The following is an 18,058-nucleotide window of genomic DNA, read 5'->3' on the forward strand; positions in this document are numbered from 1 at the left end:
TCAATCCCCACTAGAACAGAGAAGCTTGTTTAGAAGCACACAAAGCTCAGTGCTTTATGAACTCACCCAGTACAGCACATCAGTCCATCCCTCCATGGTTATACACTGGAACACAGTCAGCATTGCAAATGCAAAGTTATCAAAGTTGGTTATGCCTCCGTTGGGTCCAACCCATCCGCCCTTACATTCGGTGCCGTTCATGACACACTGACGGCCGTTCCCTGAGAATGCACAAGGTGCTGGATCATCTTCAACTAGTATATCTGGAAAAGGACCAAAAAGTCACAACTCTGAGTCCTCAAGCTTTCATGAGTTACCCCTTCACATGAGGAAATAACGCTGTTGTGAGATGAATCTGGATTTCATGCTGAGAAAGGCAACACATCAGAGCTTTATAGCTTTTAGTCTCGCTCAGATCTGGGCCTTACAACCTCAAAAACAGGTTAATAAAAATAACTAAGCAGTGGGAAGAAGCACAATGTAATTATACATTATTTAGAAGTGTCTCATTCTGATTATTTCTTTCCTCTTCACTGCTGCTACTTCACTTCATGGCACTTCCCACCAACACATGGGCCACTAAGGAAAAATGGATCTAATTCCTATACAGAGTTGTGTTCATTCCTTAGCTGAAAGAAAAGCACCTTTAGCCACCAGGTAAGATGGTTTCGCTCTTTCAAAGTTCTCCCACAACACATACTTCCATTTCATTATTCCACCTGGATGGAAAAACAGTTTTCCTTCTTGACTCATTTCAGAACTGCCGCCACCACACTGCCTCACCTACTACCACAGTCTGGATTTGTCCCTTGTAGGCAGTCACCTTTACTTCCTTTACTACTGGTGTTTAAGCTACACATTGATATGTGTATGAAAATGAAAACCTATTCAGAGCACAGTCTAGCCTCTAACTAGTTTGATTTTTTTTTTGTGACTTTGGTATTGAGGGTTTTTTTTCATTTAATGCACTATATCTAAAATTGTAAACCAGTGAAAACTGGGGTAACAACAGCTTAAGTGCTTTGGCCCCTAGTTCTAGTTCAAACTGAAATCCCACAGATTTGAAAGAAAACATCATCAAACCCCTATGTTAATCAATGTTTTAATGACTTACCTGAATCAATAAGAAAACAAGATTTGTGCATTTTTCCAATAAAAAGTTCCAATCCTATAATAGCATAGATTATGATTACAAACAATACCAAAAGGGCAATATGGAGGAGGGGGACCATGGCTTTTATAATGGAGTTCAGGACAACTTGTAAACCTAAAAAAAAAAAAAAAAAAAAAAAGGAGAATACAAGATACTTCTATGTTTTATTTATCAAATTTTATATAATTACACATTATTAGGACTTAATGATACAGATATGCAGAGATAATCAGATTTTTTTAAAACATCTATTGTCCAGAACCACAAAATGTTCCTTTAACATATCTTTGTAAGAATCTAAAACTTTCTGTCTAATTAGTTTCTCTGTTAATAAAGTTTATATCATAGAAGTCTGTGCTTGAAATGTGTCACAAGAATGTGTGGGTGCTTTTATAAAGAAAGGGCACATAGTTAGTCTGTGCCTGTAAGTCATTTTATATGACCCTGAAGAAGTTCTGTGCTAAAACAAAAACTTTGTGGCAAGTTATGAGAAAATGTACACTCAGCCAATTGTAGAACTGTCTTCTTACTCTGGGAGAAAAACATAGTTAGCTGGGAAAACACATTTTTAATCTGAACAAACTTATTCTTTCATCATTTATCCCTTTCAAAATGGCTCTATTTTCTTTTTCTCGATTAAATATTTATCCAACTTTCGGCTTTACCAAAATGAGCTAATTCCAGACTAATGAAGCTGCCACAGTACCATTGAGAATAAAATATGCCTCTTTTTTAACTTGATAAACTTCCTCTCTCACATGTCATAGGATTGCCTCTGTCCTCACTGAAGCCCTTTTGCCAAAAATCAATCATTTCCATGTAACACCCCATGATATATTAAACACAGAATGAGCTTTCTTCCTCTGAATGCCTTAGAAAGAGCTGAACTGGAAGTCATGAACCTTATATAGCCCAAAATTAATAAAACATTCAAAGAAAACAGGAAATATCAGAAAATTAAATTGCTTTCTTAAACAGTGTTGTTCTACTTTTTAAGTTTTCTAATTTATCTGTTAGCTCTGCTGAGATAAACAGAAGGCATTCATGTGCATTGGAGGGGGCAGGAAACACGAAATGTGTAATGTGCTCTGGCATACACTTACCAACATATAAACTATTTTAGGACCACCTACACTTTCAGATGCAGGGGTTTAGAATTTAAAAAAAAAAAAATCTTAATTTTATTTTCTGGTGTATTTGCAGTTTAACACGTAATTTACTTTTATATAAAGCTTCTAAAAAGCAAGTGTATTCCTCTGTCTGATTATTGAACTGTGTAAGGAGATCATACAATGACTGAATTCACAATCCCTTGTTCAACCTGAAATAGGGTATCACTCATCTTGAAATTCACTTTATGTACATAGCCAGATGACAAAAACTCAGCTGTATACCATCTCATTTCTGTAGTGTCTGGAAGAAGGCAGTTCAATAATCAGACAGTCACATTCCTGAGTGCAATGGAAATAAAGAGAGCAGAGCTTACTGGGCACTCCTGATACGAGTCGGAGAGGTCGCAGTACACGAAAGGCTCTTAGGGCTTTGACATCAAAGCCACCAGGTTTGCCACCTGAGTGGCTGCCACCGTCTGTTTCTTTGGTTAATTGTTCCAATATTACACTAAATAATCTAGAAAATGAGATGAGAGGTAAGTTCATCACTATCTATTTTATCTATTTACCAATGCAGTCAAAGATACTACTTTGGAAATTAGCTGAGCTGCAATGCTGATCAGATGATCATTCTGCAAAGCTGTTCAGATATCAAAGTGAGAGGTATATTTACACATTAAATCATGACAGACAGAGCTATGAAGTACAAGACTTTATAATCCTTCTAGAGAATAAGGATCACACAGTTTCCAATAATTTAGCATTCAGCTTATATACAGTTTGCTGTTTTTAAATAAATGAAGCTACTTTGCCACTTTTGTTCAAACATTTTAGCTTTAACATTTGGAGAATTAATCTTCCCTTTGGAAGAAGAAATAGATAGCAACTGAAACCATCTGGTTTAATTTTGTGGAATATATGAACTCTAAGAGGCACAGCAATACAATATTCTATATACAGTCAGCAGAAATTGAATATTTTAAAAATAATTAGAGCTCACCATTTAGTAACACTAAAAAGATTTGTTTCTTACACATAATACCTCTGAGGAAAAATATATTCCCAGATGGCTCATTTATTATATTGTATTTTTTCCCTGCAGAAATGAATTAGTCATTCATTAGAACAGTTTGCAAGACTTTTGTTTTGTTTTCCCACTTTTAGCAGCAATTTAAAGTGATGAATATTCTTGAAATCCAAATTAATTTTAGGTTTATTTTAGTTTGGAGCTCCATCTCAGATGCATGGGTTTCTAGACTGCCACTAGACCACACAAACTCTGTTATCCTTTGCACAGAGTCTGTAGTTCAACAATTGCAGAGCTGCCCTTTTCCTGAAAGGATTATCAAGTTAATAGAGTTTTGTAATCATGAGAAATATTTCACACTTGTAAAGGATGCCTGAAATGTACAGGGTTTTATTTTGGTCATGAAAAGTTTTCACAACTCTGGTTAAGAATTCTGTCACACTGGATAGTTGCCTGAAATCATATATTATTTAATAGGGCACCTAAACAAGATTATTGAAGGCTTTACCCTCTCCCAGTAAGCAGCTGACCCACATCAGTCAATATCCATCCCCAGACTGCTTCGTTCTGCTCCAGAGAAAAACTCAGCCCCTAAGACTCCACAGATGTTACAGGGAACATCAGCAGCCCACATACTGTTCCACCAAAAGCAGATATTGAATACCAGGTCCTGACTCAGCCCTCAAATTTAATGGAAGCATAATTGCAGGAAAACAAACACCTCAGTGATTTCAAGAGTGGCTATTTGTGCTCAAAGATAGACATAATTAGAAAGGCTTTAGAATCAAGTCCTGAATTCAGAGAACTTTTCAGCCTGTCAGTTCATACAACATTCAGAAATTTAAAGGGAATAGGCATGTGCAATGAAAGCTTTCTCTTCCAGGACTTTATTTTTCCACAGAAATCAATGGAAATTATGTGAGAGACCATGCAGGTAAGCAGAGACTGCTCAGAGTAATTCATACTCTGATGGGTTATAGAGAGAAATGACAAAGAGTAGAAAGCACCACATTCACAGCTCTGTCTAAGCTCTGTCATTTTGTGTTGTCCAGCTGAAACCAGGACATATGCCATTCCTAAAAAGCCATTAATGTATAAAACTATTGATCTTCTTCATTGACATTTACATTCATATTCCTCTACAGTTTATCAAAGTTTAAAGGTTTAATTAATAATTGATCTTAAAAAATATTTCTATATGTGTTTCCCTTTTGCTTGTAGAGATTTCTTTAGGCATAATAAGATTAATGCAATTGGACTGGCTACAGTCTCTGCTGAGAAAGCAAATTTCAATGCATTCAATATAGGACATCATGGCAGCTCTTTCAAGCTATTAGAATAACTAATGAAATTTCCCGTTGAAGCTAGTCAAATAGAATCAGGTCCAGAAGTGATTCCATAGCCACCTTGGGTTATATATGAAAATAAATTTTTCACTGTATTACTATATATTAATTAAATAAATGGGACTCATGCTTGGTCAATCATGCAGGTTGTGCTCTTACTGAAAGAACAAAAACCTTGCTCACAATTTTGTCAGCGTGGAACATGTTAGGAAAGGTCCACCTTGTCTTACACGTAGGCTGATGACAACCTGCACAAGAGTTTGTATTCTAAACTTCTGGATTTGGATTAGGACTTTTTCTTACTGTGATATTTTAGGCATTTGAAAAGATGGAGTCCTTTTCTCATCATATTTTCAACAAATTCAATGTGAGCATTTGACCTAACTCCATTTAGCCACCGATAATGAGTGTTTTAGGAATTAGTGGAAAATTTTTTAGTTATCATGTATTTAGGACACAGCCAAAGATAGAGGTCATGTTAATTAGACTGCTCCAGGGTTACTGTAACTCCGTGGTCACTTGACAAAAGGGAAGAGGTCTATTCAAGTGACTGCCTGGCAAAGGAGCAGAGCTGGTGTGTGACAGTCTCCAACCTGCCCACCGAGCTTCCCCTTCAGGCACAGGGACCAATCTGTTGAGAATGACCTGACCTGATGAAGGATCTATTTATACACAAATTTTAGTCCTGGCCCAAAACTGCCTGCATGCCAAAGAACTGGCCCAAATACAACCTTCTCAGTAACATTTAGTATCTCATAATCAAACAGTTACAAATCAGGCATTCTTATATTCACAGTACCTCCCCAAATGTAACAATGCTTTACCACAAATTCCTTTACTTAGCAACTTTTCCTTTCCATTAATTCAGTAAAAACTTAAAAGCAGCACACACTCTAATTCCTGAGCCTTTTCAATTACAGGCAACCCTTGATATAATTTGAATTTTAAAATGAAGTTAGAATTGTATACTGCAAGCCAAGGATGTGTTTGCTATAACATACAAAGTTATATATGGATAATGCTCTCCATGTTCTAGATAATATATCGTTTTTTTATAAAGTATATATTAAACAAACAATGCAAAAAAAATTTACACTATGGTTAAAGAGCTTTTTAACATATCCTCCACAACATTTAGGAAATTGGTGAATATACATCTCAAGATTAATTCCCTAGATAGCTGAAGGTAGAATCTAATGAAGTAGCACAACCACTGACATAGAGTTGCTGACATAAAAATAACTTATCAATAAGTGGGTGCATAATGTAAGTTCCACTCCTCTGAACCTGCATAAGGCCCAAGCAGTCCCTTCTCTGGGGCAAAGAACAAACACTCCAAGGTTTCCTGGTACAGCAAGGTACACAGGGTAAAGAAAAAAAAGCCATTTTTAACATACATTCAACCCTAGGCAAATCGAAATCCTATCTCTATCTGGAGCCTGACATGCAACACTCAATTTTATTCAGATTTTGGGAATATCAAGGAATCACTGTTAATTCTGGGTCCCCAACAACTCTTCTCCACTTTGAAATGTGGATCCTCCCAGAGGCCGTTGTGAAACAGATGAACTGTACATGACTGCAGTGAAAAGTTAAATAAATTAAATAACAACATGCAGCCCTTAAGAGATCAACATATGGAAAGACACCAGGAGATTTCTTGAGAAAATCAGATGGAAAAGCTTCTGAAAAACAACTCTGAAAATCTCCAGCAGGATTCAAAATTCCCTGGGAACTTCTACTTATAAATGCAATACAGTCTATAGCCAGGGATAGCACTGAAAATTTAAGGACTTTTTAACATTTTTCACACAGGATTTTTTAACATTTTCACATTTTTAACATTTTCAGCTCATTCTTTTACTCTGAAGAAAGAAATCCAGCACAGGCTGCTACTCATGGCCAAACAGACCTATACCTACCTCACTGTAAAGAAAAGTTTAAATAATTTATAATGGAAGATAAGCTACTTACCCTACTATTACTATTACAAAATCCAATAAATTCCATCCGTTTCTAACATATGCATTGGGGTGTAATAATAATCCATATGCTATAATCTTCAAAAATGTTTCAACTGTAAAAATTATCAGGAAGGCATATTCTACTTTTTCCTGTGGAAGACAAAAAAAGTACAACGAAAGACAATGAATGTAACAGCTCTTTCTACTATTGACAATTTGCAACAAGTGGGTACTAATCAGGACGAAGGAAATACCTTCATGGCAGTTTATTTCACAGGTTTTAATTGCATAACACTTAATGATAACTGTACTTACAAGGTTATAATTACATAATTGCACAAGGTTTTCTTGTTTTCATGTTCTGTGAGAGGAAAAAAAAGTTGTTTCTGCAAACATGGAAGCGTACTGTACCTTGCTCAGGCAGAGTCCCATCCAGGTCAATAGGATTCTCTGCATTCATTATAAGCAGAAAATGCAGTAGAACAGAGCCCTGGAAATATCCTTGAAAGGTAAACAGTGGTATACTTCCTTTCGCTATTAAAAAAAAGTTTAAATCATTTAACATTTGATTTTACACTGTCTTGTAACTTTTTAATCTGATATGGATGCTTTTGATATGGAAGTTTGTGTTGACTTATTCTCCCTTCCACATCACCAGAATTTCTTTAAAATACCCTACTATGTTTGAAGAAATTTTAAGGCACTGTATCACCACCTTGTATCGTTGAAGCTCCAACCTCAGATTTAATGTTTTGGGGTTTTTTATGTTACTAGTTTCTGCATTTTACCAAAATTTTTATTTCAGAGGGATATACTGAATATCTTTTCCTAGCTAACTAGATATTCTAGAAAGAAGAAACCCCAAAAATATTATTAGCATGCTTGACTTGGTAAATTGGAGAAATCACCACTATGAAAACAGAGCAATTAACATCTCTGTTCTTTTTACCTTCAGACATGCTCATTTCATTATTTTCTATAACATTTTGTTTAGTTATCTGTTGCTACTCAAATATTACAGCCAAGAATAAAAGGCACAGAGTATGATTCATTTTTTAAACTTGTTCAGGAACACATGATGTTGCTCATTTATCACATACAAGGATAATTACATGACTGTTACTGCTCAGTTACCATCTTCTACTATCATTACTCAAATAGAACACTAACATTACACACAAAAATACATTATCCTTATTTTTTACACACAAAAATACACATTCCTGAAGTGCACAGGAGTGGCTCTCACCCCAGTTCTGGTCACTCTGCACTCAGCTGTTCTGTAGCTCAGCTTGCCAAAGCAAAAGTCTGTCCCAACAGAGCAACAATTCTGAGTGGCTCTGAAGGAATATGGCATCCCAAATGGAAAGAAAGGGAGAAGACCAAAGAGGTCAGGTTTTTGTGTGTTACTTATTCATTCACAGCTCTGTAATGATCCAGTGCTGTGTTTTAAGAATATCAAGGACTTTCTGTAAGAAAATAACCAAACATTAAAACAATATGGAGAACAGATTAGGTCTGTAGTTCTGTTCTGTACTGATAGTGTCAGCCAGGAAACAGAACAAAGACATTCCTTTAGTAGGTGTTTGTTTCCTTGATTTATTCATCTGATTGCAAATCTAATTTCCACTTTCATTACAAAAGAACTGGACAAAATTGATAGAATAATTTCATCACAATGCTTTACTCATTAATCTGTCAGATTCATGATTCCAATAGCTCTTTGCTTTTGTCAGTTTAAGAACTACAGAATGATTTGTTATTAATATACCCAGTGATGGTTTGTTTTTCTAAATACCTTCAGTAGGGTAGAAACTTGCATTATGTAAGTTTTAATAGTTTAGTTTGGTGGGATTTGGTTAGAGTTTGTTTAATTTGTTTGGGTTTGCAGGGTTTCTTTGTTAGTTAGCTTTTATTACAGGGGAAATGGTTTAACCAACACCCACCAATAAGGTTTTCAAAAACTCAAACACTATAACTACCCCATGGCCTGGTCTGACCTTGAGGTGAATACAAAGGGAGAACATGGTTAGGTCTGGTACTTGATTGGAATTTTTCTAATCATCCTTCTCAAGTTTCAAACAGAAGAGTCCCAGACCAGTGGTCAATGTGAGAGCTGTGTCCTACATTTGTGGTCTACTATTGCCCCTTGCAAACCAGCAGCAGCAAGGATATTTTCTTCAACCCTCTGCATGGTCAACTTCCATGACCAGGATTGGGTATCTGTATCAAGACTGGCTACAGAATTAAAATATTATTTTAAAAAAATTTAAAGCTTTAAAAAGTACTAGAGAATGTGAATCCCTTATATCGGTATAACAATGTTAAGAAATTTTTTTCAGATAAATCTGTATTTAGTTCTGACTTCTTCTCAATACACCCTAACATCACCTCAGCACTAGAATTTTGTACAGAAGACACTGAATGCAATACCTGATGTGGAAATTATGATTCTATACTGAGAGGAAGGTATGATTGCTAAATACATTCCAGTTTGAAATATCTAATGCCTTCCTGAGAACTACAAGCTGCATGCTTTATTACCTCTTCACAATTCTTTTCTTTTAGAAAGAATTTTTTAACTACATATTTGGTATCAGATAAAACAAAGTATTGCACTAAAAATCACTTCAACAAATCTAGAAAGATTGTATTATTTATGAGCACACAACCTGCCAGAGCACTAGAAGCCATAAACTACAGAAATGTCAACAGCAATGTTCCTGATGAAATACATTTCCAACTAAAAAAGAAGGCAGGATAGAACATTCCTGGTAGATGCTGCCCAGAACAACAATGTGAGGAACCAAAAAAATGCATTTATCCAAACTGACAGGAGAATGGTCTCCAGTAGCCATGAAAATGTTAAAGCACAACTTTATCCTTGAGTGTCTCTGTTGCTGAACAAGTTCTCCTTTTCAGTTTTCTTCTCCTGTGGTATCTTTTGAGCCAAATGCTTGAAGTATCTCTTTAATAAAAATTTTATTTCATAGTAAAAAATCAAATAACATACTAAAAAAAGACTTTGTTTTGAAAGAATATCTCATAGTCAATTCAAAATATGTGAAATGTAATGTGGCTGTAGAAATTGGTATTTCTTTACAGCAATAAAATGCAGGAAGATTCGCATTTTGCGTATCTACTAAGTATTTGGATAATTATGAAAGGAAAACCCTCTAAAGTTCTTTCATCTTGAACACGAGGCTGATGAAATAATGAACATAAAACATTTTCATCACACATCTGAGGATTAGATTGCTCTGGCTGTTCCATAACAACAAAAATGAGGATCTGTAAAGAATACAAGAGAAATATGTTCCTTTGCCATGCCAGTGTTCAATGAAAGCCCTTTGCTTCACTGCAAATACAGAGCTCATGGACAAGTAATAGAAAAAGGTGGAATGGCTCTCTATAAATACAGAGGAGTTGCAAGAAAAATTAAAAAAATAGCACAGCTATACCAACAATTCAGTCCACAAACAAGACCCATGATATACTAGCTTTAATTTCAGCAGTGCTCAGATGCAACACTGATCCACTCTTATGAAAAGTCATTAAAAATTAAGCATTTAGCTGGTTTCTACTAACAGCACCACCATGAAACTTTCCTGTTTTCTTCATTCTAACAGTGGTAGAAAATCATTCAAAGTAACCCTAAGTGTACCAATACTGAAATAAAGAAAACCATGGAATACTACTGACATCCACTGCTAAGGTATCAGGAAAAATTGCCACAGTAGAAACTGAAATACCTGAATAAAGTTGAAAACACTTTCATTCATTTCCTCTGATCTGCAGATCAAACCTTAGTGATCAAAATCTTCAACTTCTGATAGAAAGTAAAATATGAGTCTGCCTGCCCTAGAGCCACATTTCTTGCTTCTTTATGGATGAATCATCTTTCCCTCTATCTTGTGGAATGTAGCTACCATAATTTAAGGTCCCTCCAGTGCCTGCTACAACTACAATTCCAGATTCTGCAAATGATTCTAAGTGCATCTTTGTAATCTCTAAGTTACAATGCAAAAATCATTTTCTTCCTTTCATTCCCACATCATTTGGCATCCCAGGAGATGAATATAGGTTTTGAATGTCTTATTTCATTTTCCACTTCTCCTCACAGAACACTTGATCAAGAAGATTATTTTGTTATTCTTCCCATCTGTACTGCATCTAAGCCTGTTTTAATTTATTCCCCTATCTGGAATATCAGTTCTGATTTCCAGAGAACTCACTGTCTACAACAATATGTTCTTAAGTGGTCTGTCACTGTTTCAAGTTCACTTCTGTTATGACTATAAGACAGTTTGAGTACACCAACACTTGCTTTTCTTCTACCTATAAAACTGCTTTCAGTTTTATAAAGCTGACATAGAATGCCATAGTCCCTGTGATTTTCCACCCATCTATTCAGTGGAATAGCCCCTAAAGAACATTTACAAACAGTGTTATTCAAAGTAATTACATGAAACAAGAGCCATTCCCTCCCTTTTGGAAAATTAGGCTTTCTTCCCTAAAGTCTCTACTATCCTCAAGAAGGCAAGAAAAAAATACATTCTTTTGATCAGATAAAAATGCCAGAGACCAAGAGCCAGAAACAAAAATCTTTTTTTTACCTCTTTCAGTTATATGCACAGAATTAAAAACCACACATTTACTGAAGGTCACAGAATCATCAAGGTTGGAAGAGACCTTCAAGATCACCTGGTTCAAATGTCAACCCACCACCACTATAATCACCCCTGAACCATATCCCCAAGTGCTTCCAGATGTCTCCTGAACACTTTGAGAGATGATGACTCCACCACCTCCCTAAGCAGTCTGTTCCAAAGCCTAATCACCATTCTAGTGATTTTTCTTCCCCCCTAATATTTAATCTGAACCTTTCCTGACACAATTAAAAAGTCATTTCATCTTGGCCTTTCCTCTTGAGATTTGATAGAGGACAATAATCTCTCCTAAGGGAGTTGTAGAGATGCTAAGGACCCCCGAGCCTCCTTTTCTCCAGACTAAACAACCTCAGTGGCTTCTTGTAGGACTTTCCAGACCCTTCCCCAGCTTCACTGCCCTTCTCTGGACACAGTCCAATGCCTCAATCTCCTTCTGAAATGAGTGGGCCAAAACTGGACACAGGACTGAACGCAATTTGATTGCCTAAGTAAAGATATTTCGCAGCCAGAAAAGCTGAACTGAAAATTCTATTAGTCTCCCACTGTTTCAGTGATTTGAAGACAGCTCTAAAACTTATTTGATTCTACTTCAGTGAGTGTAACTAAAATATAAATCTTTGTAACTTAATGGGAGTTGATGACATATGGGAGTCAGTTTATACTACATACTGGTTTTTAAAATGACCACTGAAACAAAAATATTTTCACAATCCACTAGAACACATTGAATGGCCAGTGAAAATATTTTAAAAATTAAGGTCCAAAAATTAGTCCTTAACATGGGAGGAAGATTAACACAAATTTACCCTCCACAGGCTTAATTCAGAATCACTTTGGAGTCAGCAACCCCCGTTCCTTCTTAATTTTTGCAAACTGACAATCTGACGTCACAAGGTTTCTACTCTGATTCCAATGCCACTGCCTCAAATTTGACAAGAGGGTCTTCATCGCCACACAAAAAAAACACCCAATACTCTGCAAATCAGTCCCCAAAGTGCAACAAAATGCTTTAATTAAGGCTATTTCCTTTGCTTAGTGCTATTTCTAATTTATGATTTGCCAAAGGCACTGTTTTACTCGTGTTTCGATGGAATACTTAGCACAGCGTGAAATAGATGGCATCTCCTCTGTAGCAAAAGTGAAAGGTTGACTTCTGCCCTGGGCATCTTTTATTTTTTGTGAAAGCTTAGAGGTAGAAACTGAAGCATGATAATTGAACCTTGAAGGAAAAAGTAGTGACATTATAAGAACTGCTTCTGTCAAGTGATAAATATCCTGTGATACGATATATTTAATTTGTATGAACAAATTCATAGTGTTAATAAAGATTAAAAGGTAGTTATGCCATACAAAATGGGACATGTTGGGCATCCTGACAGAAGACCCCACTTACCATTCCAAGTAATTGTGCAGGTTAATATTGGATGAAAATAAAAAGGATAATTCACCTAATCTTTCTTTAAAAAATAATTTTGCATTTACATTTATTATACACGGCATATTTAAAAGGTGGTTTTCATATTCTCCAGCACCCAAGGCATAAACCTGAAAGTGCCAGTGGAAATAACAAATGATGTCATAGAAGTGTGTAAAACCTGAGGCAAGAATACGTCGTAGTCAGAACCCAAAGGCTCTGCTCAAGTGACACACACATTTGCACTCAGAAGTTTTGCCTTCTTTTCCTTTGGTTAAAGCTACCACAGCAACATTCTAGTGAGGTGTGTCAGAACTAATGTAGCTGAATGTAGTTCACTGTAATTGAAAGTAATTCATGCTGTCACATTTACTGTAACGAGAGGTCACATCTCCAGGGCCATAAATGTTGTTCACGTTAATCGTAACTGACACCTTCCTCCTCCTTCAGGGAAATTCAGCCATATTACATGGCTTAGTTCACATCCTTTTTAAGTATCTGAACTTTATGTTTGGCTGGTTTTGTGGCTTGTTTTGGGTTTATTGGCTTTTTAAGCTAAAAACAGGCAAAAACACCAGCAACAAATTCTGCCTTGTGTATGGTGATAAAGTCATCTCACAGAAAAGTATATAACAATAATTACAATTACTCAGATCTCCAAAAGCCCTACATATTACTAAAAATTATGACCTAAAATCTGGCTATTCTGGCTATTTAAGAACAAAACCAGTTCTTAAATTATAAATACGTATGGGCCATATTCTAAAAGAGTAAGTAAAATATAACACATTCCATAATGACCCCCTGGACTACATGCATTAATTTCTTCCTAATACTTAGATATATTATGATTTAAGAATCATAAAACCCCACAGTAAACCATGTACTTATTTTGGAACAGCTAAATTCCATACTGACATGCCAGGGAGTGAACCTCCATTCTCAACATGACCATATATTTCAAACCTGATAATTCAACTAGGACACCATTTCCTTTATAAATATTAATCAGTTATTTGGGGGGTTGTAGCATGCAAGTCTAAATCTTTTGATCCCTATTTAACAAAGCTACACACGCAAAGAAGGCCCTTCAAAGCACTGAATGCATGTGCACTCCATAATTAACACTGTGTACAGAAAATAGAAATCTGCATGCTTAGTTTATCCTGAATTATAGTTAAAAGATGAAAGATGCTGAAGAAAAGTGCAATGTAAAAACACACTGGCCAGAGTATGATGTGCTTGGTGGCCAAAAAATAATCTAAGTTTCTTTGTTTTGTTTTGGTTAGGTTGACCAAGAATCTGGGTTTTCTTCCTGAAAAATTTAGTGGTATCTTAACTCAGAATTAAAAGCTTATGGTTAGGGTTTTTTCTACTAGATTGTTATGGGAACACAAAATATAAATTTTCATTTACTCACAACAGCAACTAATAATATTAATGATAAAAAGTTTCATTGATGACTCTCAAAATTATGTATTAAAGAAGTGAAGAACATAATAGGAGCACAGATTCATTTCTATAATAGCTTGGAATAGTACTATTTTTTGAGGGCAAATTAACCTTAAAGTTACAATTCTTTGAAATTAATCATTACACCACAAGAAAATCAGTTGATTTATATCCTTTCGTATAACTCAGTAATAATGCTACTGAAACCAAGTAAATTAGATGAGTATATGAATTTTTGAAGAATCTGTGTTGAAAGACTCCAGACTCGCTATCTATCACAAAACACAACTCTTCAGGCATAAATAAAACTCTTTCAGAGACCAATTTTTCTGTTGTCTGACAATGTCATTTAATTTTAGTAAGGCACCCAACAACTGTGTAAGTTTTTACAGTAGCATTTGGTGTAGAGACACACAAAACATTGCTGTGAGCCCTGCAGTAAAAGTTGGCTGAATGACCTGAAACACCAAAACAACAAATGCATGACCTCAGTGCAATAAAAATGTAATATCATGCTTATTCTTCTTACCTATAATTAACATTAACTGTTATCTTTTTAGCAACATCACTCAACATTTCTCAGAAGTAAATCTAGGTTGTTCTTCCACACAGGTAAGCACTTCTTGTTTCATTATTACCACACTATTGCATAATATTTGTCCTGCAACAGTATCTACAATAGCCTTGATGGTGTTTGTTGTACCAAATATATCAAGGATAAAAGCATGATTTACATTTAAAGTAGTTCTCCATCTCAGCCTTAACTACATTGTAATTCCATCAATTTCTTACTCTGTAGAAAGGCCTTTCAGCACTTCTACCCAAATACCTCATTTATTCCTAATTTCCAAGGTTATAATCAATCTATATTTTTCCAATATATTATCACTTAAGAAAACAGCTCGAAAGTCATAGTGAAACTATATTCCAATAAATCACCCTTTTCATTAATACCTCAGTACCACAAAAAGTATACATAATTAAATAACTATGTGCTCTTCTAACCAGGGAAGTGATTTTGCTTTAGAAATACTCTCCTGTTCTATAAAGAATAAATCAGAGAGTAAAAATACATTTAGATAATAAAACATGCACTCCTATTGAGTCCTATGAAATACAGCTACTCAAATCCTATTATTTGCTCAGGACTCTATGTACTTCAATAAATCATCAATCACCAATTTCAAAGTTTTGATGAAAAGAATCAGCAGCACTAATTAACCAGTCTGCCCAAACTCTGAACAAGCTTTTGCAGATATTCTAAAGCTCCTTTTTGTACAAAAATTTCACAAGGAGTATACAGTCTAATAGCTTATTAGGATTGGGGGTAAATCAAGACAATACGCCAGGAAATTCAAATTTTTCCATTTTTCCTACTTTATTTCTTCATTCCTTGCTGCACTCTTTTCCAGCAGATTTGACAGCCCTGAGATGTGAAGTCGTGGGGCCAAATCCTGCCAACATGAATGTCCTCTTCACTCCTACTGGAAGTCTGTTCCCATATCTCAGCCCTCTGGCATTTAGAAAGCTCTTCTAATCACTAATGCAACTTTACCCACAGTTGATACCCAGCTGTTCTTGTGCCAACACTACCCTTTAGCTAGAGCAGCTTTCCTCTCCCCCTCATGTTCCCCCACTGAAATTCCCTCCCATTCTTCAATTTTCCAAGCTGAAAAATGTCATGCTGTTAGTTCCCTCTTATGAAATAAGTTTATTCTACACAGTCATCCTATTATCCTTCCTCTGCACCTATTTATTTGAATTGATCCACAAGAAGATGATTAATTTACCCTCTGTCAGAAAGCAATTTCCACACTGTGACGACATATGCACATAAATCTGTTACGTAACTTTAAAATATTAATTTCTTATGTGTCTGTTTCTATGAATCTCTTTAAACTCCACACCTTCAAATCCTTACTTTATGGTCAAAATTGTCACCAACTGAACTCCAAAGAACCAACACTAGTTTCTCCAATCACATCTGACTGAAATCCATTACATTAGTTTTTGAAGCTCCCCAGACTTCTATTTCACTAGGGCACCTTAAGCATTTATCATTTCTATAAAAGCACATAAAACCTCTTAATATTTCAATGTGGGGAGCCCTTTCCACAGGGATGCTTAAAAGATGTCACTTTTCTTGGAGGAAAAAAGGATTATTCTGGTAGATTCACATAAAGTGATCTTTTCCCTTGTTACATAAGCCTTGATGTCTGTTTTGCCAAGTATTTCTCATGTCCAGAGTTAAACAGCATTGTCTTTTAAGTCAAAAGGAGTAGGCCTGAACCTAGAATCTGGAAAGCATCCAGCTGTAGTAGTGTTTGCTTTGGATGAAATATGTTGAACAAACGTAAAGCCTTTTTACTACTGTTACAAAATATGGTTGGATTAGGTCTGCGGGCTACACACTTTGTCATTTCCATTCCGTGACAGCAACGAGCCATGAGAGGAGCAGAGAGAAGTTAGTCAGGCAATCAGCTCCTGTGATTATTAAAAACTTGACATTTCTGTAAAACATACTTCACACTGAAAGAAATAATAATTTTCATAACCTTTACTTGCAGTCTTCTAGAGATATGATTAATCAGGGGCTATGCTCTGTAGCTGTTTATTTTTCTGATTTTTACTGCATGTACTGGCACAGGTCACCCTAAATGCTGTCACTTGGTCTTTCCCTCTCTCTTGAATGTGCACCCTTTCACCTTAACTTGCTTTCCCAAAAATAATAAACCTATTTCAGATAAAATCATTCTGATAATACTTAGCTCAGGTGAAAGCACATATTTTCAAAGTTAGACCATCAATTATTACATCTATTATCCCACGTGCTAAACAGGAATACTGGAGTACTAATGACATTTTATGCCTCAATTAGATTTTGGTTCATTACATAAGAAAGGACAGCACAGAAATGTTATCAAATAAAATTAAATTACAGGACATATTTTAATTCTGAAAAATCATGTGTTCAGACACCATTTATTCTTCCACTCTGGAAAAGCATAAAAAGTCTCAAGAAAAGGCCAAGATAGGTTAGTTTAGCTTCTGAGTGATCCAGGGTATACTCTAGACCAACACCCAAGCAGGGCTCTGCTTCCTTGGAGCACCTGAGACACCTGAACAAGTCTGAAGCCAGGCAGCAAAACATTAGTGCAGTAATAGCACAAAGAAATTCACTTGACGTGCTCAGGACAGAAAACTGAAGACAAACTGACACCAAGCTTTGGCCTCCCTAGTTTCCCTTCACCTCCAAGTTTCACCAACTCCACAAAACATCAGTGCAAAGCATGTTTGCAAAAAAGAAAGTAAAAATACACCATATTTGCTTATACACAGTGCTTGCTCTAAGCTAGAGAATAATGCTTTGTGCTCACTTGGTGTGACATTACTTTAGGCTGTCTAAGACAACAGGTATTTTATTTCTAAACTCCCATTAAGCTTTGATCACATTTTTTAATTGGCTCAATGGAATCAAAAGTAAATAATACACACGTATAATATAAAATACATCAGGGAAAGATGTATGCAGATGCATTTATCTTATGAACAACAAAGTGACCATAAGATCAAAAGGCAGATTAGTATCAAATGGATCTAGTGAGAAATAACCTTACAATTGTAGGAGCAAGACAGCAGCAGGGGCTGATAACCTGCAGCCTGAGAGGGAAGTCACTGACTCTGCAGCTGCACGGATCTTCCTGCCCAAGCCAGTGAGCTTTAAATCCACCCAGCCTATTCTGTAATTAAACCTCTGGCTGCAGTGAACACCAGCTGGACCTAGCAGTTTGACAGCACTAGGAAACCTGGTATTGGCTGGCAAATCAAGAAGCATTCTGGCTGTCCAGGGCCTCTATTTCAGCATCCAAGAAAGTTCAAGTTTATTATTTAGTTAATATTCAAGTTAAATTATTTATTAT

The 18,058-nt window shown here is 35.9% G+C and overlaps 1 protein-coding gene across 16 annotated transcripts in view; it reads right to left on the reverse strand.

The window, feature by feature from the left end:
• Positions 1 to 18,058, reverse strand: part of CACNA1D (calcium voltage-gated channel subunit alpha1 D) — a 159,136-nt gene that overhangs the window by 98,213 nt on the left and 42,865 nt on the right. For all 16 annotated transcript variants that reach the window (XM_030283234.4, XM_030283233.4, XM_030283229.4 and 13 more), the window contains exons 4-7: positions 6,613 to 6,752; positions 2,640 to 2,782; positions 1,115 to 1,267; positions 67 to 263 (exon numbers count right to left, since the gene is read on the reverse strand). In XM_030283234.4, coding sequence (XP_030139094.1) covers positions 67 to 263; positions 1,115 to 1,267; positions 2,640 to 2,782; positions 6,613 to 6,752 — 633 coding nt within the window. The remainder of the gene's footprint in view (positions 1 to 66; positions 264 to 1,114; positions 1,268 to 2,639; positions 2,783 to 6,612; positions 6,753 to 18,058) is intronic.

This window comes from Taeniopygia guttata, chromosome 12, assembly GCF_048771995.1.
Source record: "Taeniopygia guttata chromosome 12, bTaeGut7.mat, whole genome shotgun sequence".
Taxonomy (NCBI): domain Eukaryota; kingdom Metazoa; phylum Chordata; class Aves; order Passeriformes; family Estrildidae; genus Taeniopygia; species Taeniopygia guttata.